The sequence below is a fragment of the Teleopsis dalmanni genome, chromosome 2, assembly GCF_002237135.1.
Source record: "Teleopsis dalmanni isolate 2A chromosome 2, ASM223713v2, whole genome shotgun sequence".
Taxonomy (NCBI): domain Eukaryota; kingdom Metazoa; phylum Arthropoda; class Insecta; order Diptera; family Diopsidae; genus Teleopsis; species Teleopsis dalmanni.
In genome coordinates, this window is record NC_051847.1 from 37,130,907 (window position 1) to 37,156,848 (window position 25,942).

The 25,942-nt window shown below is 28.4% G+C and overlaps 1 protein-coding gene across 1 annotated transcript; it reads left to right on the top strand.

Moving 5' to 3' along the window:
• The first annotated feature begins 6,622 nt into the window (after positions 1-6,622).
• LOC119674318 (neuropeptide CCHamide-2 receptor) lies at positions 6,623-23,576 on the top strand. The gene is made up of 6 exons (XM_038085450.1): positions 6,623-6,924; positions 15,964-16,183; positions 16,336-16,514; positions 19,603-19,796; positions 22,167-22,287; positions 22,709-23,576. The coding sequence occupies exons 1-6, from the start codon at positions 6,623-6,625 to the stop codon at positions 23,118-23,120; spliced, it is 1,428 nt and encodes a 475-aa protein (XP_037941378.1). The 3' UTR covers positions 23,121-23,576.
• Positions 23,577-25,942: the final 2,366 nt, after the last annotated feature.

Consider the following 25,942-nt stretch of genomic DNA (forward strand, 5'->3'; position numbering starts at 1 on the left):
ACTAAAATACCACCTAACGAAACTGGGCATATATGTTAGAATGCTCTGCACACACGGAATAAACTCCTGCGAATGTAAGATATACAAGAGAGCAGCGAGAGTCCTTTGTTGTTTAACGTGGCTTTCTATGTCGTGGAGACTTAAAACCACGGTGTTCCAAAACACACGTATTGATACAAAGTGCCAATCAACGCCCCATTGAAATCGCATTGGTGATTCCGCCGGTGCCAAATGAAGATATGCATGTAAGACATAACTTCCACCTTGGTTTGATGTTGAGGCCCATCTTAAATCTCTGCTACAATTTGGGTTGTAGCGCCCGGTATGAAACGCACTCCACGGCGAATGAATAATAATCCAATACCAAAATCTTTCTTCCAGCCTAAGTTTGAGTTTCAACCAGCAGCCACTAAGAAGCCAACGGCAATGGTCAGTCCAGCCGAAACTGTGGGCCACTGACCCCCGCAGTGCCAGATCGGATCATCTCTGGTCAGATGTCGCGAGTGCAGACCTCACTCACTACCATATGTACTTCTTACATAAGTGCCAGACTGGCACTGGCGGATTTTAGTCGCCACTTACGACTGACAATCCTAATCGTGGATTGATTTTTTCCTCCATTCCGCAGGGGAATACAGGAGCGGCAATAAAATTTTATAAAATAGGCTCTATACTACTTTTTATTGACTTAACAAGGCTTAGAGACTTAGTCTTAAGCCAGGAGGGACAGTGCCAAATCCTCAATTAATAATAAATAAATATATACACACATAACATATTTTTCATCTGACAGGATTCTATAAAAAGGGTTTATACAATCCGCAGTCGAAAACTACAGAAAAAAAGTCATGAGCGTGTTGGAGTGTACATTGTACTTGATCACATTTATATTATAAAAAATATAATATATAAAAAAATATAGACTACATAATAAAGTTATCAAGTTCGCATTAACTAGGGAGTTTTCTTGAAAAGTTGTCAAAGTTCTTAAAAAATGTTTAATTTAATAATGTCTAAGACAAAGTTAACAACTATAAGAGAAAATGTAATTTGTATCTCTTTTAAATCATTATTAATCATTTTTGAACTTATGTACTATAATTATATAGGTCTATATGTATATCTACATATATAGGTCTATATATATATATATATCTTATATGTTTATAATATGATATTATTATTATTATATTATTAATTTTAAATATCGATTTTAATCTTATATATCTGAAATAATTTTTATAGATAATAACGTACTTATAAGTTTCAAAATAGAAATGGCAGCGAAGTCCGCACAACTTCTGTAATAGAACTATCTGCTATTTAAAAGTTTAAGTCCAGTAGGAGAACACCAATATTTTTCCAGATAAAAATAAATCCCATCTGTTTGTTGAAAAAAACATACTTAAATAAAGTTTGTGAAATGTATTTGCACACAATTTCTTTTTAAAATATATTCTTTTTTAAAATATAAGTTGCTAATACATATCGCATCATCTTTTTCTACTCCATACAATAATCCAATATTAGGTCAATAAAAATCATACTTTATGTGAGAAATTTCTTAAATGGCGTTATGTTCTCCGAAGAATACTTATGTTGTCATTTTATCTAATAAAGCCAAGAAGTCGACAAGTTCATATCGCAGTATAAATGTTTATAAAAATGCACAAGTATGCATGTATACTATATATGAATGTAGGAATGTATACTATATGAATAAGACTAAAATACAAAAATAAAACTAAAGAAATGCAAACATATGTTTGCGTTTTTTTCACATGAGATACTTTTTTTAAATCACAGCTTTTTATTTTTCTGCTTTGAAATTATTTTATAGTAAGCAAGTAATATTTTTTCTTCAGATACTTATTAAAGTGAAGAAATAGATAAATTATTTCATTGTAAGTTGTAGAATTGGAGTGTTTTTTTTTTAACACAAACCATTTGTTCTTTGTAAGGTCAATAATTTTTGTTGCACAAAATTCATAAATTGATTAAAGCATATTTTAATGAAATTTGTTTATTTATTCAAGATGTTTTATTTTAGTTATATTAAATTTTACAAATAACAGAATATGTATCTGTATATTATATGTATACTTAAATGATTCATATTTTAAACATTTTAAAACAAAAATAATTTTATTCAAAAATTAAATTTATGTAGTATTTTTATTTATCTACTGAATTATGTACCACATTCCATTGCTTATGGAAAGAATTTAGTTTGTTTACTACAAAAATAAATATTTAAAACAATAATAAATATATTGTCTTGAAATATACTTAAATAGTTTTGGTAATTAATTATTTTAGTATAATTTATTCAGAAGAAATGCATGAGGCACACTCACTTCACATTTTTATAATTTACTATCATTAGTTGGCAGGAAGAGTAGATTATTAGGTAGTAGATGTGATACTCTTTCCTGTTAGTGAAAGAATGCCAAGTTTGTGCTACAAATAATAATTTTTTATTAATAATTTTAAGAAAGAAATATAAAAATTATTGTGTCTCCTCACACCTTGCAATCTTACTTCCCTGTAAAGGGTGTTTCCTCACGAATTGACATAAGTGCAGTCGACAAGTCCATGAGCAAAAAGTTGATAAATGAATAAAGTTTTTGAATAATCAATTTTTTGAGATGTAAATAGTTGTTCTATCCATAGAAATAGATATAAATTTGTTTATGTTTGAAGCTCTTTCAATTAGACATTTTTGACATATTAGTTTATTAACTGAAAGCTTTTTTATGCATAGTTTCCTGGGATAACAGGCATTAGTTGCAACTAGTGAAGAAGTACTTAGGAAAGAATTATATCTTATATTCAGTGTACTAACTCAAAAATTAATTTAAAAAATTATGTGTTATAATTTATAATTAAAAATTTTATGTCCTATGACAAAAAATCCTATAAACTATATAAATTTATTCAAACAAATTAAAAGAGCCTCTGGCCTTTTAATGGTCAGAAAATGTTCAGAATAAATTTTGTAAACATATTCAGTTTAAATTAAAAATAATTGTAGTTATAAACACTATATTAAAAGTCCATAAATGTTCATATATGAAAGCTGCATTCTTATCTCGGGAATCCAACCTATCCACATGCAATTTGAATAATTTTTCCCACATTGCTTTAAAAACAATAAGCATTAAAGCGGTTTTGTTATAAATTTATTTTGCTCATAAAATTTTCACAGATCCGAATTGGATTAACACCACATGACATTCTGTTCTGATGCCAAAAATTTTGAAACAAATGCTAGCAAATACCAGAAAATGTATATCTGACTCTCAATAGACATGAGAGCAGTGCCCGCTGCTAAGCACGCGTTTTAATTGTAAAAACACATTTTTACTCTGAAATTTAATCAAAAATGATACAAAACTGAATTAAATTGTTTTATTTTTATATAATTTTAGAAAATTCTTCTAATGCGAATGAATAGAAAATTTAGAGTAATTTATTTTCGAAATAAATTCTTTGATAAAATGGTATTTATTTCATGAAAGGCATAGTTTTAGATTTTCATTGGTTTTCCTCTATCTAGAAAATTAATTAAGAAATGCTTACAACAATAGTTGTTTCTAATAATAATCAGAATAGTTGTATAACAAATTGATTTAGAGATATATGTTAAATATATGTAAAATAGTTTATTGAATGATTAAAATCTTTTTTAACAAATTTAAATATTTTTTATATAGACTAAAAAGCAAATTTTTTATATATGTGGACCTAATAACTACAATATTTAAATCCATTTCATATATATAAATTTAAGTATTTATAACTCAAGTATAAAATCACAATTAATCTTTAAAATTTCTTATTTAAAATATAAAAAGGAAAAATAAGAAACTATAACATTATTTTAACTGGATGTTCAGGTAAAAATGTTTAAACTAATATGAAAATTTCGGCAAAAAAAATTTTTTTTAAATTAACAGAGCTAGAAGCTCACTTGTTTCAGTATTATTGTTTAAAAAAAAATTGCGAAAACTTTTCATTTTTAATTATAAAAATATTTATAATTAATTCATACCTAATGTTATATTGATACTCCTCTATTGACTGTATATACGTAACATAGCAGCATCGAAACACATATTAACAGCAACATTTAATGACGACATCGCAATATCATATTCACAAAAAGATCCTGCGGAAACGCAACGTAACCCATGGTTGAATAATGGAGTGGTAGCTATAAATATGGCACTTTATATCAATAAACCCAACTGCAGATGAGTCATCTGTAAAAATTTAATTTAAATTTAAAAAATTTAACCAAAAGACAGTATATTCGAGCAACTAAGTGAAGAATTTGGGAATAAGTCTAGATATAATGTAGACGTCAAAAAAATAAATATATTTACTTACTTACTTATATTGTTCATAACAATCCGTTACCGGGTTTCGGCCTGATGCAGCATGGCTCTCCAGGCATCTCTGCTACATGCGTGATACCTACAATTTCGTGCCTTAATGCTCCTTCAATTTGATTACTCCACTAACGTTTCAAATACCTTTTCCGCAGGAGCATCTTCATCCATTCTCACGACATGACCAAGCCAGCGAAGCTGTTGGATATTAATTTGTAAAATTATATCAATATCATGATAAAGCTCATACAGCTTATGATTCATTCAACTGCGGTAATCGTAACAAACTTCTAGAGGACAAAAGATTTTACAAAAAACTAAATATAGAAAAGTAGCTATTAGTAGTAGCTGCTACTATTTTGTGCTTCTAACCGACATTAACTGAACAGAAAACGTAACACCTTTAGAATGAAAATAAGTCTATCAGCTATAAAGAATGTTGTAGCATAAGTTGGGCATAGGAACTCCCAGGCCAATAATCCTCTCGTATATGTATATAAAGGTCGCTTCTCACAGACTTGAAATTTTGTTTCCTCTAATACACTCTTATTATTAAGATGAGGACATGGAATCTGATAACCCGTCATGTAAACTACCAACGCAAATATACTAACGACTTAATACATTACATTGCTCAATGAATGTACTAAACGTTTCGAAGAAAATAAACCTATGTACCGGTCTAAATTGACACTTTGGTATACTTTCATAAGTGTACTCAAACTAACGTCAAAACATTCGCCAATTTGCTTCAATTTAAAATAAATAGAAATTAAAGAACTAATAAATACTATATTATATTATATTTGTCAACCACTGGATAAATGGAATATAGTATATATTTTTGCACAACATTATGTTAAAGCTATTTGAGCCAGTGCACTTGAGGACATTTACTCTTTCTTAACTCGAGGTATTTTCCAAAACCTCTCTTTACGCCTTGACTGGATTATTGTTTATCACTTCATCAGACTAAGCAATAATTGACCTGAGTATGTCATTCGTTCTAATGCACATGCTAAACAATGAAGATCACTTAACATTGATTTCCGATTTAATTATAAATATAAGACAAAAGAAAGAAAATAAAATCATTGCAAAATGAAATATTGCTGAAGACACAAAATTACCTGGAAAGATGATACTAAATGAAGCACAACCCGCTGTCGACCAAGACAAATGAACAAAAAATTCTGTCTTTCCTCATCATTGTCTATATAGAAATGACAAATTTCATTCGAATGGTTTTTTAATTTCTTCGTCAAATATAAAATAAAATTTGAAGCAAATATAAGCAATTAATATTCTTTACTTAAACTTAAATAGTATTATTACTCTTCTATATGCAGAGATTCATTTAATGATAAAAGATTTCTGTTCAAAATAAGTTCATTAGCTTATAAAATGTTTTTTTTCGTTAGTATTATACGAGGGCTGCCTTTTAAGTCTTGTCGTTAACATTGAAAGCAAAGTAGTTAATCCATGTAAATGGTTTTATTGTTTTTTAAATGCTTAAATTAAACATATTGAAAAAATATTTAAATTTTAACTTAACAACAATTTTAAGAAATGATTTTTTAAATCATTTTTAGATCAAATTTCAGGGACATAATCCAATGTTGATTTCAGTTTTTAATTTATTAAGAGTAATTGGAAATTTAGTCATATTACGTATTTATTTAGTTAAACTGCAAATCGAAAATTCAACAAATTGCAAACAAAGATGTAAGATAACAACATCGCAGATACCCTTCAAAAACTTTTGTCCATTCAATCAAATGCGATTTGTAATCAAAATCTTCAGACCAGAAAATACACAAAACCTAAAATTCTAAGCAATTTTATTTTTTATCTTTGAGTTTCTTTTAAATTTCTTACTTAATACATTATTTTTTATGCTTTTCTTAAACTTTTTCGATTTCTTTGTTTCATTACAGAACGCAGCATTAGCTCAATATGCACACACACACATCATGGATGATACTTAAGGGTCAGCAAACACACTAAACCGGACACGGAAGTATGTATTTCCGTAGTTTACAAAATTAAAATAATTAGAAAGGAGAAAAATCGAGAAGGAAGCAACATCAGACAGCAACAAACCAACTGACAGTTGGATTAACAACACAATACTTAATAATATAAAACAAATATATATAAATATATATATATAAGTATATATATTGTCTTCATTCCAATTGTTGATTGCTGTTGTGTTGTGAAAAATAATGTTTGCCACATTAGCCGACATTAGTCAAACGCTGCTGGCAACTACTGCCACAATAGCAACAAATGCGAACGTCATTGACGCATCTGTGTCAACTACTGAGGACTACACCACGCTAAACTCTAGCATAACACCAACCTATAACATCGAACCTTCAGATGATTATATTCCGCCTTTTCAGCGTGCAGAAACTTACATAATCACAGCTCTATTTGCTATCATCTTTATTGTTGGTGTTTTGGGCAATGGAACTTTGGTGATAATTTTCTTTCGACATCGTTCCATGCGTAACATTCCAAATACGTAAGTACATACAAGAGGGCTGGTGTTGTGCTCTGTGTTAGGTTCATGTCAGTACAAGTAAAATAAAAGATAAATTTTTTATTATAATAAACAACATTACAATTATCTTAAAAGCAATCGGTACAAGTTGTTTTATAAAAACTGCCATTGCCATTGTCACAGCAGTTTCTTATTAAGTTTATTTACTTGAAGGAATTTACTCTACAGATGAGTTTACCAGTAAAACCTTCTCTTCTTTCATGTTTAATGCAATAAAAATTATAAGAAAATTAAGGATGGGATTTCCAAACAAAATAGAGAATAAAAATCTTTTTTATATTGAATCATTTTTAACACTTTTACCATTCACTAATTATGAACTTAAAACTATTTTTAGAAATAAACTCTTTTTAAATAACCAACACTATATATATAGTATATATAATTTTAGTCTATATCTAAGTAGGTGTGGGTGTGGCAGACTTGAAACTACTGATGTCAAATAAAAATCCATTGTTATACCAAAGGTAAAATGGTGTTTATATGCCTGAACAAGAACGCCACCAATGCAGGTGTAAAAACCAAAGCGGTCAGCGTATCGGCAACATCGAAAAGAACCGGCTCCAAGCATCCAAGTGATTAAAAGTTAACAAATCTGAAAAATCAATAAGGTTAACTACGTCACTGATTTGGAATGATGATAGCTCTCCCAAGTCGGTGATCTAAAGGGGGTTAATATGTTAGCAAAAATTATTTTTATAATATAAAAGATTACAATTCTATTTTTGATAGTAGAACTGAACTGTTCTATTTTATATGTATAAGTCAGATTTAAAATTTTGTTTATATTCTAGGATTTGTGTTAATAGAATAGAGAGTATGTCAATAAAAAATATATATATTTTTTCAGTATTTTTATAAATGATATTTAATAAAGTATTAAAATTAAAGTATTAAAAAGTATTAAAATGATCATGTCTTAAAAAGCTAACAAAAAGCTAGCCATCACATAACATCACCAATTTTTTTTTTTGTCTGATCAATCAACATTAGAAATCTCTTAATTGATTTAGTACGGATTATTAATAAAGAACAAATTACTATGTATCTGACCAAACAAAATTAAAAGAGAACTTAGCATAAGAAATCCTTCTTACCTTTTACTGTCTAATAATTAGCATTAGTATTAAAAGTACACTATCAAATAGATAGACACGTCAAGGTAGGTCAGTGGTTTCTGTCTCCAACTGCTGTCGTAACTATGTGTTGAAGGAGGTATAGCAAAATGGTGTCAAGAACACTGGCTTCCAATGCTTCAAGAGGTGCTAGTTAGTTGTATTAACCATCATGCCAATGACTTAACAGAGCCCCATAAAAAGTAATCGTTGCAGTATCAAATAGATAGACACGTCAAAGTAGGGCAGTGGTTTCTGTCTCCAACTGCTGACGTAACTATGTGTTGAAGGAGGTATAGCAAAATGGTGTCAAGAACACTGGCTTCCAATGCTTCAAGAGTTGTTAGTTTGTCGGCATAACCATCATGCCAATGACTTAACATAGGTCCATAAAAAGTGATCGTTACAGAGAGATGTCAAATCGCACAAAATAGGGTAACGAGGGGCCATCCAACAGGACCAGTTCTGGGAATAAAGTTGGTCCCAATTTGATTTCACAATGGCGGTGTATTGTAAGTTGTGCAGTCTTGTGGGAACCAAATATTGTCGATGTTTAACTGTTCTTCGGTACACACATTTATTTGCTTTGTTAATGATTTTAAATCGAAAAGACAAAAATTAGTGCGAATACGGTCAATAACTATACGAATTGCTTGGCCTATTATGTTGATTGTAAGATAGTCAAAATGCTCTATAAACTTCGTGAACAGATTTTTTTTGTTGTTACAAAGTAAATTTTTAAAGTAATTTTTAAAGCGTTGTTCTAGCTTTAAACGATTCAATTCTTACCAAATCTTATAAATAAATTTTGAAATCAGTTCCTTAAATTTTTGTGTATTGTAATTTCAGAAATCATTTAATTTATTTACAAAAATCATAAAATAAAAAATTTTATTTACTTTACTTCAACTTTAAAGTATCTACCAAATCAAATCTATTATATTTTATAAATTTTTTATCATTGGCGCCAAAAAAAAAATGCTTATCAAAAATCATTCAAAATATTTCGCGCCGTTAAAAGTGATGTCCATTGAACATCAAAAATGCCCTCATCTTCGTTATATTCGATATAAACCTTTCAAGAATAAAAACCCATTAAATGTGTTTATTTTTAGGCTTCGTCATTAGCGCTCTTTTTATTTCTTTTTTCTACTAATTTCTAATTTGCTACACAAAACACTAATAGCTTAAATTAGAGCTCTTAACATAACTGATACTTTAGTGACATAAATTTTTGGGCGAACATTTTACAATGAACCTCTTGCGACCGCCAACAGGATTCCACAACACTTCATTTACCTCAAAAGTCCTTAAGTGCGCCTGAAAGCATGCCACCAAAATATAAAATCTAATAATTTTAATGAAGGCGGCGTTTTCTGATGCCTTTTTAGACGTTTATTTTTTCCTTTAGAATTTATAACCGTCTTTTTTTTTAATTTTAATACCCAAAATGTGCTTGGGAACAATTTTTCGCGTGACAATAAGGACACTTCATCGCATGTAATATAAATATTTGCTTCATAAGCGTGGAAACTTTATTCATAGCAACGTTTAAGTGTCGTACCTTTTTCAAGGAAAATGACTTTTAAAGTTGTCTTAAGATTTCAGGAGTTCAGAACACAAAGGCATGACACGGATATGAAAGGTAAGAAAATATGCTGGCATATGGTGAATGGCAGAAAATCGAGTTTAAAGCAGAAAAATCATCAATTTCTGAGTAGAAAAAAGCACTGAAAGCTTATGATATATGAGCTTATACTGCAAAGAGGATTTCAAATATTAATGCGCTTAATATTAAATTGGTTCAACTTGTAAGGTGAAACTAAAAAATTCAATAACACATATATTAAAGATATATTATTAACTGAGTCTGAATAATAATGAATATTTTAAACTAAAAAATCGAAATAGGAAAAAAATGCGATTGAAAAGTTTTTAGATAAAAAATATTGACATATAAACATCGGAAAAGAAGCAAGTGCTTGTGTTTTCTTATGTTGAATAACTTAGAATTACAGATGATCATCTAAGAAGATTACTGAGTTCAAATAATTTACCGTATGAATAACACATGGCGAAGGTTATTCACAATTCATAATATATTTTTTATTTAAAGTAAAAATGGGAAATAAAAAAAAATTGCATATATTATCTATAACCAAATCAAATATGCTAGTACTAATACTAAAATTTAATTTCAACCGTCTTTGGTATAAGTTTCATAAATATTTAAAAAGGCTAAGTTCGATTGAAAGTGTTGTTGTTTAAAGAAATATTAATATTTGCACTCAGAGACTTCCCTTTCCCAATGTGATGCTTTCAAAATTAAATGGAAAAAGCAAACTAGAGTAACCATTATTTTGATTATAACTTAGTGCAGTGTCCTAATCCTGAAGACCATTTAGTTTTTCAGATACAGTTAAGGAAATTCGGCAAGTCTTGCTTCAGTATCTCTATTAGACTGTTGAAACAACGATCTTCTAGGCATTATAATCATTTTGTCTGAGGTGTTGCACATAGAAAGGACTTATTCTGTTAACTTCTGCACAGCTCATTTCTTTAAACCCACTCTTTTGAAATATCAGCGCAGCAACATGGAGTCTCACTAGCAATCCAGACAGCAAAAGTTTACTGAAACCAAAAATATATTAATATATATTTTTTTTCTATCTTCTCCTTCTTCTTATCTAATTTAAGCCATACAGTACTTATGATCTTATACACTCAGAAAAATAATTTGGTTGATTCAATCGAATTTTAACGAAATCTCAAGTCAAAATATTCTTACTCGACGCATCGTGTTGTTTCAACAATACCACATGTTTGTTTTTATATCTTCTTTACCACTAAACTTACTACTAAAATTTTGTTAACAAAATTTAGCAGGTCAATTTAACTAACCAGGTTAGAGTATATTTTTGTGACTGTAGTCTTCGTAATAATTCTACAAGCCATTCGTTATTGCAATTGAAAACAACAATCGGAGAACTGGTACAGCTTATGGATTTGTTCGAGATATTTTGATAAAAGACTAAGCCTTCAGACATGTCGCTGCAAAGCTGGTGCCGAAAGGCTTGAGTTTCATGCAAAAAATAACCATGTCAGTATTATGGAAAACATGATTTTAATAACTAATCCGACTCAACACTCATGAAACTAATAATTACTGGAGACGAAACATGGGTTAGTAAATGCTCGTATGACATGCAATCCAAGCATTAAGCGAGTGAATGGCATTAAACGACTTCAATAGAAAAAGAAAGATATGCACACGGATTTCATGGATTGCTACAGTGTTGTGGAACATAAATTCTTTCCAAAAGAACAGACAATCAACAGAGGTCATCCTTTGGGGGTTATTTGACGTTAGCGTGAAGCAATTTTCCAAAAAATATCAATTCTGTTGTGTGGAAATAACCTATTAACTTTATATTACGGTAACAAACCTTTGCACACTGGTATCTCTATCTTTTTGATCAATAACTGTTCGGCCTCCCTTGTGGTTTTTTTCTATTTAGCCGACTCAAGAAAGTCTTTAATATAATGTATTTTGGAAGCCGGGAGATTATAATACAAAACTCGAAGACTGTGTAGCCATATACCAGAATCCGATTGTAAAACATATTTCAAGTATTAGATCAAGCGCTAGCATAAGTACATTACCGTTAATGGAGAGTACTCTGTAGAGAATAATATTGAGTATTTTCAGATTTCTGAATAAATTCCTGAAACTTTTTCATAAAAAGGGAAAATGGGAACTGTTTTTTATATTATAAAATAGTTCCCAACCTTCCCGACCTTTTTTTAGTCATCGTTCATTGGATTGCTAAATTGGCAGTATTTATGATATTTATTTATTGCTCATCTTATCTTTTTCTTCATTTATTGAGTAAGTCTATCGACATAATTTATGACCACTGTAGACTCTTTTCCTATATGCGGATATTGATAAATTCCTATTACACTCACTACATTTATAAGTAATATTAAGTTCTTTTACGTTTTAACTTATTAGCTCTAATTTTGCTTTGTTAAATTTTTATTTACTTACACATTAAAAATTATTTCTTCGACAAAACCACTTTAAACGATTAATTTGATTTATTGGGCCATCAAATATATAAGAAAATTGAATTTACTTAAATTACCCATTTATTTCCTTGCTGTGCTCTTAGTTTCACATTTAATTGAAATTGATTTGTGAAATTGTTTTTCAATCTTAAGAAGTTGTAAACAGAAATCACTTCATTTTAATTTATGTTTAATAAAATTGCCTTTTACAAGTGAAACCACTTAGAAATTGATTGTTAGAATTGCTCATACGCCTCAGTGCTCAAATTTAATATCTTAAAATTAGAAAGACAGATGAATGAAATAATTCATGAAGCCAAAGTATCAGTTTTCATTAAAAAAAATTAAAGATATTAAGTATAAATTGAACTTAAGGTTTATTTTCCGGAACAATAGAAAGGTTAAGATATTTGTAGGGAAAAGCAAATTCGAAATATTTATTAAACTTATTATTTGAATCTTCTATAATAAATATATTAACTAAATAGCAATATGAAAAATTCATAATTTGAATTTACAAAATTTTTTGAGAATATTTGGCTGGACAAAAAGTATCAAGCGTTTTCTGGTCAGCATTTTTTTATTCATTTAAATTTTGAAAATCATCCATTTAAAATTTTGTAGGGTACTTTATTGAATAATATAATATTTATTCGTATAATTAAATTATACTAAAAGTATACAACTTTATTTATAAATTAAGCATACCTTTACCGATAAAACAGTTAAAAGATTCCGAAAAGAGCAGAGCAAGCAGTAATTCGACTAACAAGATATTGGAATGAGTAGAACATTTAAAGTTTTCCTCCACAAACCATACCCTAGTATACTTGCAAAATGTGTGATTTGATTTATATGAAATCATATACCTGGCTTATTCCATAAGTCCAGTGGAAAGAAAATTATGCATTCGGAAGAATAAAGTGCTGAGTGTGTTCTTCTACTCAAATAATAATTTTCACAACATATTCATTCCAGATTATACGATTCAAAAAAAAAAAACATTTGAGTGTCGCATAAGTCACTTGTCAAGTGACAAGTAAAAAGAAGACATGCTTCGAATTACAGGAAACATTTTCACAACGCATTCATCGGAGAAGATCAGACGATCATTTAGGAGTTCTATAGGTATTGTAGGCTAAAATTCGAAAGATTTAATTGAAATATCGAACAGTGGGCAGTTAATTTTTATTACACCTGAATACACCATCTCATATGTAAGTTGAATTTGTAGAAGAAGACATCATTGTTATCGATCATTAGCTATAAATAAATAAATTAGCTCAACGCAAGTTATTATTACTATTGTACTCCAAAATTACTATAACATTTATGAAAGAAAATCGTTTCAATACCATTCCAGGCACCAAAATGAGTTCCCGACAGATACTAAATGCGATTTCGTTCAATGAGTATGAAAAATGTATCAAAAGTTTGTTAAACATCTTCAGTGCCATGTTAATTTAGGAGAAAATTGTTTTAAATAAAGGAGGAAAGAAGAACCAAGACAAAGGCTTTGTATTTTTTTTTAAGGCTAGTATCATAAAATTTGGGATTGTACCGTGTATGCGCTCTTGAAGTTCTTACTAATTACAATTATTCCATACAAATAAATATGCTTTATGCAAGTTTTTATGAGTTAATTAAAAAAAATAAAATAAGATATATAATAAATAAATTAAGTGATAACAATATTTTTGTGAATAGAATTTGCAACTTCATCAGGAATTTTATGTATATAAAAAAATGCAGTAATAAATCTTTCTACCTCAATAGTTTTTCCACTGAATAAGTACTTAAAATGATATAAATTAGTATCAAAAAAAAAATTTACTGCTGTAAATCATCATTTAACACTTTAAATAATAATGACAACTATAAAAATTTTTTTGTCAAAAAAAAAATAAGTTTATCAATTTTTTCGGTTGGAAACACCATTAAATCTGTTTATGAATAAATATTTCCTTTCAAATTTTTTTTAAACAAATATGCGTTAAAAATTTTTATGAAATTTAAAAATATGTTTTGTACAAAATAAAATATAACAACTGAAAATGAAATAATTTTTTGTTAACCTTTAGTTACATATATTTTTTTAGTATATGTCATTTAAAGCCATTTTTGTTTTATCATAAAATCTAACAATTTTTTTTACTGCTAATGAAAGTCAAATATTGGGACTCCATTTCTTTCTAAAAATATTGAAATTGAAAATCGTGAAAAGATATTTTTATTTATTTTCCAAACTATTTCATATTTACTTTTTTGGGCTTCTATTTTATTAGTAAATTGCATGTTTTGCTATTTGATATTTGGCAAAATTATTTGTGGTTGTATAGAAGGTCTCATATATTTAAAAAATTTTAACGAAACTAAAACATTAACGTTTAAAGGTATATGCAGAACACTTTTACTAGGGTAAACAATATGTTTTCCTCATATGTCTATCCAATTTTACATGGTTATCATGTAGCGGTAATGATCAAAACTAACAGTTTGTTTTGCAGATTTTTAGAAGAAATTACGGATTAGAGATATTCAAAAAAGTAAAACCAAAATAATTTCTTCAGAACAAATGCTACGCAATATGTTATAGTGATTCAATGTAATAGTGTCTCGACAATTATTTGTGAATTTTCATTGCTTCAGATGTAACAGTTTTCTTATACGCGAAAAATTAATCGCATCCCAAAAAATAAATTTTAAAAATACAAAAAATCTTTACCATTTTAATAGTAAGTTTCTGCAATTTTAGTACGTTCAGCGGTTGTAAAGCGTTACACGTTTTAAATGGGCAAGCCTTGACCTAAACAAACGTTACTTTGGCAGAGAGTTCTTTTGACGTGTATGACAGTGCTGTCAAATTAGTGCCATGTAATGGATTATCCACTATATGAAAAATAATGCATATAATTAAAAAATAATTTAATTAAAAATTTACTTAAGCATATCATTAGTAACCATAACTTAATAACATTAACTTTTATTATGAAGTAATGATGAACCATTGAATGCTACAGATTCAGTGCCTTGCGGTTATTTAGAAATTTGTTTCCCACATATAATATACAATATTATAACAAAAATATTCTGAACCACTACGTGAAAAACTTAACAAAGGAATTTACTACATAATTTTATTATATATATAAAATTTTATGTATATTACTTATACGCCTTTATGTATCATTATGGCAAAGCAATACACTTTCATATATCCTAGTGGCATTTTATTTTATGCTTATGCGTTGACTTCCGTTAATGTTAGAATGTGCACATGTGTTACCGGATGTACAGTAATATACAAGAGATATAATGAACAATTGAGTTATTTCTGATATATTACCATATAAATATAAAATAGGAAACTCATCAAATTTTTTAAGATATTTTTGTGTGTCGCGTTCTTATATTTTGGCAACAAAATTTTAAGTCTAAAATTTACAAACAAATAAGTGTGGGTGGGAAACTTATTGGTAATTCATGCTATTTAACATACTTAGCTTTTCTCCTTCCAATGCCAGCAACAATCAAGAAAATCCGGTACCAAACCAATGCTGGCTGGCATACAAAACAACAGCTGACGCAGCACATCCTCTGCCAAATATTTATTTTGTTTAATATATTTTACATATTCTAATAAAAAATTATATGCTAATTTCGTCTTTTTTTTTGTGGCATAGCAAAATTTTTTATTATCCTAACTTACCTATTTTATTTACATAAATTTTTTATATATTTAACATAAAATCACTCATACGCCATCGTAGTTATTTTATATTAAAATAATGGCACAACAATTTCCTCCTTGCAGTTATATACTCTCATTGGCATTCGCTGATCTCTTGGTTATCATTGTTTGTGTTCCTGTGGCCTCAATTGTGTACACGCAAGAAAGTTGGCCATTTGGTGCCGTTGTATGCCGCCTTACTGAGTCATTCAAGGATATATCAATAGGAGTGTCAGTTTTTACTTTGACAGCACTGTCAGGTGAACGTTACTGCGCCATTGTAAATCCGCTACGTAAACTGCAGGTGAGTCTTTTATCACAATATTATTTTTATCTACACCACATAAAATTACAATAAAAATTTTACAGAGTCTTAATAAATGCTTCATGTTTTTACATTTTTAATATTTGCGCGTGTTTAAAAATATTTTTTGTTTTTATTATTCTTACTTACAGACTAAACCACTTACAGTTTTTACTGCTGTTATGATTTGGCTCGTGGCTATTTTGTTAGCCACACCATCACTTGTTGTGTCGGATGTACTGGACATTGACATAAACGATAAGCGTAATCTCACAATATATGTTTGTTCACCATTTGGCAAAAATCGTACGAATTTGGATACATATTCAAGGTATATTTGGGTGCAAATTATAAATGCCAATTAAACTTTTATATTCATATATTTTATTATAATAGCATTGACAGACGAGCGCACTAAGTTATCATTAAGCAACCTTAAATGATCATTTTAAAATACACTGACAGGCGGTATAAATTATCATTAAGAAACCATAAATGATCATTTAAAACTGCTAAATGAGCAAATAAATTATATTAATGATATTAATGATAATATAGCTCCCGTCTGTCAATGCTATAACATTAGACAATCTTTTTATAAAAATTTTATTTCAAATTTTAATTATAAAGATTTGTTAACAAATTATTGCAATATTAAAAAAATAACTTTCATTAAATGTTAAACTGCTATATTCCCCGCACAGAATTTATTTCCGAACTTAGTATATTTCGAAACTGTTAATCTGATATACAACATGCATCTAAAGAGAACACTTATTACATATCGATCTTTTTATATATTTGTTATGTTGAGGCTAGCTGAATCAGTGCACTTAAGCACTTTTACTCTATATTAACTGGTTTCTTTATAACTCCTATCTACACTTGGACTGGATTATTGTTTATCACTTCATTTTTGGTATCCTTTTCGAACACTCCTCATATATTATATATTATATTGTTTAAAAAAGTTTGTTAAATAAAAAAAAAATATAATTAATTACATTAAAATTTTAATGTAATTAATTTTTACTATTTAAAATATGTATCGTGCAAAAAATTGGTTAATGTGCAATTTCTACTTAACTTACTTAATCCCCACCAACACAATAAAGTTAATAACATCTTTGTATATCGTTTAAACAGTAACTAATTAACATTAACACTAACATAACATAGCATAACATAATTAATTAACATAACAGCACAACTGCAACAGATTTTGCCTACACTTAACTCATAATTTACATATCTAGAATTATGTTATAGATTTTAACACAGCAACTAAAAATAACAACATTGTCAGTTAAATAATTATTTTCTCATTAAATAAGTTTAAATATAGCAGACTTTAATGCATTTTGATTTAAATTCTGTCTAACTGGAAAATAATAAATTACAGCTTCCTGTCATATTTCGTCCTACCCAAAGTCAAATCAGAAAATTTATTGTAATTTATACACAAGTGTTCACCTTGTCGTCGAGTGAAATAATCCTACAGGAAATTTATTTTTGGCTGCTGTCTGAGTTTTGTTGATTTTGTGAAAGTGACACGAAACTACATTATCAAAAAGAAAGTGTCACATCTGCAAATTGTGTACGGATTGCCATTAAGTTTTCAGTCTTGAAAGCAAATGATTCAGAAATTGAAATATACACAAAAGGATTAAAAATGTTTTTTTATGTTAAAAAATGTACTCAACTAACTTTATAAAGTGAGAAAAGCAGAAACAGAAATCTCATCTTTAAATAATTTTAAAGGAATAAAAATATGTTATTGTAAATTTTAAATATGTTACTACATAATAAGGTATCTATGAGATGTTCTCTAAATTAATATTTTAGTCGTTATGATAATGTCTTCCAAGCTGAAATTCACGCAATCAACATATGCGTACGATCCAATATCATCAAAAAAAACTCTGACTCCAGAATAGTCATTTACTCTGACAGCCAGCTCTTAAAGCTTTGTCTTCTTGGGCTTTCAATTCGAAACAGATCCGTAAGTGTAAGAGCTCCTACAGTTACTTTCAGCTCGGAATAAGGTAAGCCTTTACTGGGTTACTGATGAGCTAGCCAGAACTGCATCAAAAACTGCTTTCACAGGCCCTCAACCCTTTTGTAAGTTAAACTAGACCAGTACAAAACAAACTATTACGGAGAGGGAAAATAAGATGCGGCTGGAGTACTGAAAAGAACAAAGACAAAGTAAAGCACTGATAAAACAATACTCCTACAAAAATATTCTTAAATTCTCAAAATGTGATTTAAGGCTGATAACGGGTTTCATTAAGGATCATTATGGCCTGAAATATCACCTTCATAAACTACGATTATTTGCTAATTCGAAATGCAGATTATACCTTTGTGACATATTCTTTGTGACTGTTCAGCTGTAATAACAGATTAAGAGCTCTTCTTTAGGTTTAGTTCTGGACTTTGTTCACAAAGCTTTAATGGGCTTTGCGTAAGGTGAAATGGTTGCAATAGGATTCTTTTGGCCGTAATACCGGTTGCTGGGCGATTTCACGTTAAAGCTTTAAAAATAATAAAAATAATAATAATGTCGCACTAAAATTTTTATAAATGGTAAAAAATGAAATTTATTTATATATATAGTTCTTGATGTAAAAGCATAAAAGTCTCTCTTTAAATACTAAATTCAGTCATAAAAAAGTTAAAAATATTTCAAGAGCAATATATAAAACTTAAAAACATGATGTTTTTGTTTTTATAATCTTTAATCTTATAATGCTTAATCTTTATAATCTTATAATCAATAAAGTTATAATCAGTGATAAAATTTAAAATTAATATAAACTTATCTATATGTAGTTGTGAATATAGAAGCATCAAGATCTCTTTTTAAATACTAAATTCACTAACAAAAAAAGTTAAACATATTTAAACGACAGTATATCGACCTTAAAAAATTATATTCCTCTACTTATAATCTTTAATCTCATAATATTTAATCCTCATAATCTTATAATCTATGTTTATTCTCGCAATAAAATTATAATCAGTGATTAAAATTAAAATTTATATTTATTATAATAAAAATTGAAATTTTTATATATGTTATGTAGTTATTGATATAGAAGCATCAAGATCTCTCTTTAAATGTTAAATTCACCCATAAAAAAGTTAAAGACACTATAACTCTATACTTATAATCTTTAACCCTATAACCTTCCATCTCTATAATCTTATAACCTTTATAATCTTACAATCTTTATAATATTTTAATCTTTGTTTAAAATAGAATAATTTATAAATTATATAAATCGAAGGCTTTTTTGTTTTTAACAATAACATATCTCTGTTAACAACATTTTTATCTCGCATTAATTTATTAATAATATTAGATTAAAGTGAAATTCTGTCGAAAAATGTATTTAATATTTATTTACTTTCAGATACACCGTAATTAGTAAAGCGCTTATTTATTATATTTTCCCTCTATCGATTATTGGCGCCCTTTACATATTGATGGCTAGACGTTTACATATGAGCGCTAGGGAGATGCCCGGTGAAATGTTAGGAATACAAAGCCGTTCACAAGCACGAGCAAGACGCCATGTGGCGCGTATGGTTGTCGCTTTTGTTGTTGGTAAGTTCAAAGTTTTCTCTTATCAATTATAAATTATATGAAAAAAAGTTCTATATCATATAAAATACCTCAATATTAGTACTAAATTAATTATGGTGTATAATTGATGGTGAATTCGATATTTAGAGAAGTAAACTTCAATCATTTGTAATAAACATTATTTAAATTATATATTTATTATAAAAGAAGTCTTTATAAAAACATTTGTATAGTAAGTCAGATTTATGAAGTTTAAGATTTTAGTAAAGTAAGCTTAAAAGTGAGCTTAAATTTCATATAACATTCACAAGTAAAATACGCTGTAAAAGCCAATCTTACAGCTTTTGTAAAGTAAGTAAAAATTTAACAACAGTGGGTTTATATTATATATAAAATTTATATAAAATGTACTGTAAAAGATAATCTCTCTCTCTCTCTCTTACCTACAGCTTCTGTAAAGTAATTAAACAAATAATATAATATATTCCATTGCTGCATATAAACTATTTGGCAATCAAATCATAATCAAATCATAATCATAATTTTAGATATAAAAATAAGAATCTTTTTTCATGCAGTACATTTTCTAACCATCTAGTTTCCAATTGAGAGTAATATAAATAGGAATCTACCATTACTATATTATTTACTTACTTGTTTAACCATAACAAACCGCTACCGGATTTCGGCCTAACACAGCAGGTCTCTGCAGGTGCCTCTACTGGGTGCGCGCCTCTTCAGTCACGTCCATACCTATAGAGTTCAAAATAATATTTTAAATATATTAGTTTTTATGTAAAAGTGTACTTGTTTAATATACCAAATTAGTATACTAGTTTGGTATCAATACTGCAAATATTCAACAATTAACTATATTCATATTATATGTTTAATATAATATTTATTTGAGAAACATATTTAGCTTTCTCAAATTATTTTCACTACCAATAAAGTTAATTCCATTAATAAAACAATCGCATAACTAACATTTACTCAATTAGTTTCTGATTTTTTTTACCCTTAATAAAATCCATTTAGACATGTTGTTGGCACTAAGCCATTCATATTACAATTGGTGTAATACTACCATATGTCACTAAAGGAGTAAGAGTCACTAATATTATTATTTCTATTTGGGCTCATTTAATTACAAACTTTTGTGACTATTGGCTTTGGTGCTTTACCAATGTTAATCTTACTCACATTTGTTGCACAGCAACATTAACAGAGGTCAATTTTTTTAGGTTAATTGAAAAATCTGTAATGCTTAACAGCTTAATCTTTTAGGTATTGGTAGTAAATTGAACTATATTAATTTTTTGATAGGTTTATCGAATTTCAAGAGATTAATTTGAAGCAAATCCTTATGTATGTATTATGTAAAAAAAATAAAAGTTGAATGCAGATTTACAATATAAACTAAATAAGAATAAGTATGGTATATATCATTTAAGTAAACAGTATAATATACATATTATGTATATTAAGCAGTATACAATAATAGTACAGTATGGTGTACGGTAGTACTATTATACAGTTTAGTATAATAGTATCCTATCTATAATGTTGGATTTCAATAAAATACTCAATGCTTCTAATTTTGTCCGACAAGTCCGATTGAAAGTGAATGAAAGAGACACTCAATTTTATATGTGTTGTGTGGATTAGGCTTTTATAAAAACAACTAAACGATTTCTTTGCTTAAAATAGAAACATCTTAAGCTAAAGTCTTTTAAAATAGCTTGACTGCCACAAATTTGTGGTATCACAGTTTTATCATAAAAACATGACCTCAGTTATTCGCGTTTTTGTGCAAGATAGACTGCCACAGGTGCCACCAACTATAAACCAAAATCAAAAAAAATCATTTTTTGATGAAATCAGATATCTTATATATAAATCAGATAGCATATAATCAGATAGCATATAATATTAAGAATTCAAATAACTCGGTGCTGTTTCTCAACCTCAAATCAATAATTTTTTTCAACCATAAAGGGGCTTGCTCTAATTTTATAGAGGCATAAAATTTTTTTTTATAAAACTTAAATGACCAATCGAGATGATCATAGTGAGACTAGATAATATCACAGTATTTATATTGTGCCCATAAAAAAGGTTGAATATATTTTAATAAAATTTGAATTAAAACTAAATACAATTCATGCACTCCTAATATGAAGGTATTCTATTCCAAATTTAGTATAAAAGACTATTTCAGGCTTTTATAGATTCTCACATGACTTTTGTGAGTTCATCTTTAATTATCTCTATTAGCTTTAATAGACATTTTTTATCATTAACAATAATTCAATATATCATTTATTGTAAGTACAAAGGAAAAGCAATAATAACTTTTAATCCTTTTTTGTTCGCTTGCATTCATTACAGTGTTTTTTGTCTGCTTCTTTCCATACCATCTATTTGAATTATGGTTTCATTTGAATCCTACAGCTAAAGATGACTTCGATGAATTCTGGCATGCCATACGAATGATAGGATTTTGTGCAAGGTAAGTAAAGCCATAGACATACACAAGAAATAACGATTTCAAATAATTGACACAGAATTTAAGAGAAGAAATTAAAACTACTGTAAATGTAATTTTATCAGAATCTGCTTGTATCTTTTATAATATTGAAATTAAAAAAAATGTATTTAATTTGCAAATTGTAGATAGTCGTATATGTGAATTTCTATAATAGATTTTTTGCTCCATAAAATCTTTATAAATTAATTCTCAAATCCAAACAATTCTTCCAAAATTATTATCCTGTGTACTTTGCAGAAAGTTCGTACTGATGAATTTGTTAGGAACAGATTTCGAAACAAAATATATCACAACAGAAAAGTTACATTTGTAGTAGTTTTTTAATTACTTTTTTGTTGACTATGTTTGCTTCTATATCTTAATTTTTATATATTCATTACAGCTTTTTACACTCATGCGTAAATCCTGTAGCACTTTATCTTATATCCGGCGTATTTCGTCAGCATTTTAATTGTTATCTTTGCTGTTTATGTGTCAAACGTCAACCACGCAAACGTCAACATTCCACGGCTACTGGCATGATGGACACCAGCATCATGTCAATGCGTCGATCAAATACAGTAACCACAACTACAAACTATAATCGTGCATCCTTACACTTGAAAAACAGCACAGCCAGCAATACGATTGCCAATACAACAGCTGTTGGCATGTCTGGCTGTTATAGACAACCTTCAATGCAATTGCATCACAAACCAACAGGCAATGATAAGGGTGGCTTAGAGGGAAATGGTACTGGTAGTGGCAACGCCTCCTCTGCTCAGCAGAGCATTATTTTGAGCGACAAAAGGTGAGGAACAGTTACGATGGTGCTGCAGGAAGATGAGTTTCTTTAATTTATATTGTCGGATTGCGTATTCATATGATGAATGCAAACAGCAATATTAAATGTCCCTGGGTGTTTCAGTGTGTAGTGTTTGGTCTTTGTATATATAAAATATGTGTGATTTATGTGGGTGTGGCAAGTGTTGTAATGACACTTTAATTGATTTTTATTATGTATTTGAATTTATTAAATGTGAATTTTATGGGACAATAGCAGCATCGTCAAGAGGAACAACAGGAGCATTACAAAGTCACTAGTCTCGTTTACAAATAAACGGGCCGCATTCAGTTGGAAATTTCAACCGAAATTTAATTGTACAGTAATTAAGTTGAAAGAAAAAAAGAATTTAATTTAAATTAGTTGTATCTATTAGATATTCCACCGAATTATAAATTAATGCAATTTCAATGTATCTCACGTTAGTTTTTTAAGCAACAACTGAATTAAATGTATTAGTATTGTAACTTTAAGCACTGTAATATATTTATAATAATACCAAAATATATATATTAATCAAATATATATTTACTTAGTATAGTTGTTACTCGAATAAGCATTAAATGTGAATTATTTGCTATAAAATTAATAAAATTAATTTCAGAATGAAAGGATTATAAAAACATTAGCTCAATAAAAACTCCTTAGTATTACTAATTAAGAAGTAACTAATTTATTCGTATATACTTAAAATAAATGTTCACAAAATCAAAATTTGTAAAGATTTTATTATTTGCAGTACATACGGCTTTATTTTTTTTTAATATATATATATTACTGTTTAATAAATTTTACATATGGTTGGTAAGTACAAAATATGCACTTTGATATCTGCGTCCAAGAAATTTACTTGGTTGTAATACTGATTATGTTACATTAATTTACTAATATAATAATATAATGACGAAAACTGTTTAGAAAATATATCACTAACATAATATATACAAATCATATCATTTTCATCATTAAAATCATTACCATCATCATAGTAGTCATATATCGGATTTTGTCGCTACTTGTTTTATAATTGCGCTCGTTATAGCAATCCTTTGATTCTACCAACAATACACTGGAATATTTTGCCTCATGTAGCCCCTATTTTATTAATCAACCTATTTTATTATTTATGAATATTATTTCATTCTTCAATATAAAATGCAAATTCTGCTCAGTAATTCTACTATCGTTCATCCTGAAACTCAGGTCACGATTAAACTATAGGCGCTTATGCGGTAGCAAGAAATCAGAAATCAAAAATACAGTGGATAAATATATTTCAGTAATGCTGCCCACTATATGATTAACAATCCCTTAACAATTTTAAAAATATAATATTAAGAATATAATAAGACTTCAGCCATTATTCAGTCATTATACCCAAAAAGTGCGTTGAGTATACGGATTTATCCTTTTCATCGAAGTCGTTGTGCTTTAGCAATTGCTCAATTTAGCACATAAATCTTATTTTCTAAGACCGTAAGGGGCGAAAAATACCATACTTATCAGTACCCATATTATATACTTCAAACTCAGAAGATGATACTTATTATTTGTGATTAATGACTCTGTCTCGTAGCCATACGCTGCTTTTCACCTTATAAGAGTTTTATGGATTTATACTTTATAGATAAATGGTAACTTCTATTAGCAGTTTGAGAATTCTTATTTTAATAAGTAAGAAAATTGCTTATGTTTGATTTACAATCCACATGTGTTAATAACGATTTTTGGAATTATATTATTATTTACTTACAAGATGTTCAGCAACTTAATTAATAGCGGGTCTTGATCTGCTTGAATATTATAACACAATGACGACAAATTACAGAAGCTCATCGCAATGGAAACCAATATATATCAGAGTATATTCACTGTAATAACTATATATAATGCCAATTCCATTCAATATGTCATAGTATTACCTTCGTGTAAAAGAATATATAAGCGACAGTAACCTACTCTTACAATTACCTCAATTACCTTCCATGACTAGCATACTTGTATAGAGCTTGATTATTATATGCATATCTTCATTTAAATATTAATAGAGGTAACAGTACTGGTAGCATAACTCAAAAACTCCTAAGTTAGTAGCCCACGTATGATGTCCTATAGCTAAATAGTAATATTTTACTGTAAGATATCAATCGAACAGCTTTTTAAGGACCGTGAATATGGGGTTGATATGTACATCTATTAAGTGAAACAACAAATCTTTCTATGTGATTTGAAAATTAATGATATCTGAATATGAAAACAAGTAGGCAGCAATATACAACTTTACATAACACTGTATGTAACGTAAGGTAAAACAATTTAGGAACACAGTTTTAAAAATCTTAAACATTTTTCTCTATTAAGTCAAATATTAAAGCACTAGCAGGATAACATAGATGTCAACACTCATTTCATAATAGTTGAATTGAAAACAAATATTCCTAAAATCAAAATGATAGCTGTTTAATATGGCACTTAACAACTTTAAATTCATTCAATGTCAGCAGCATTTTAGTTCACGTTTTATAAGATGCGTTATAGCACTATAATATTGCTATTAGTTTTACAATTCTCATAAGGTTTAAGTCAATCATTTTTTAAATTAGCATACAATTATTTTATATCCATAATTTATTTTAATGAGTAATTGTTTGAGTTAGAGTTTTTAGTTAGGTGATGTCTTAGTTAGCGTTCCTATTCTCATAAAGTTTAGGTAAATAGTTGTATAAGTCAGCACACAGTTGGTGTAACATCATATTTTATTTTAATGAATTATAAGTTGACTTGGAATTTTTA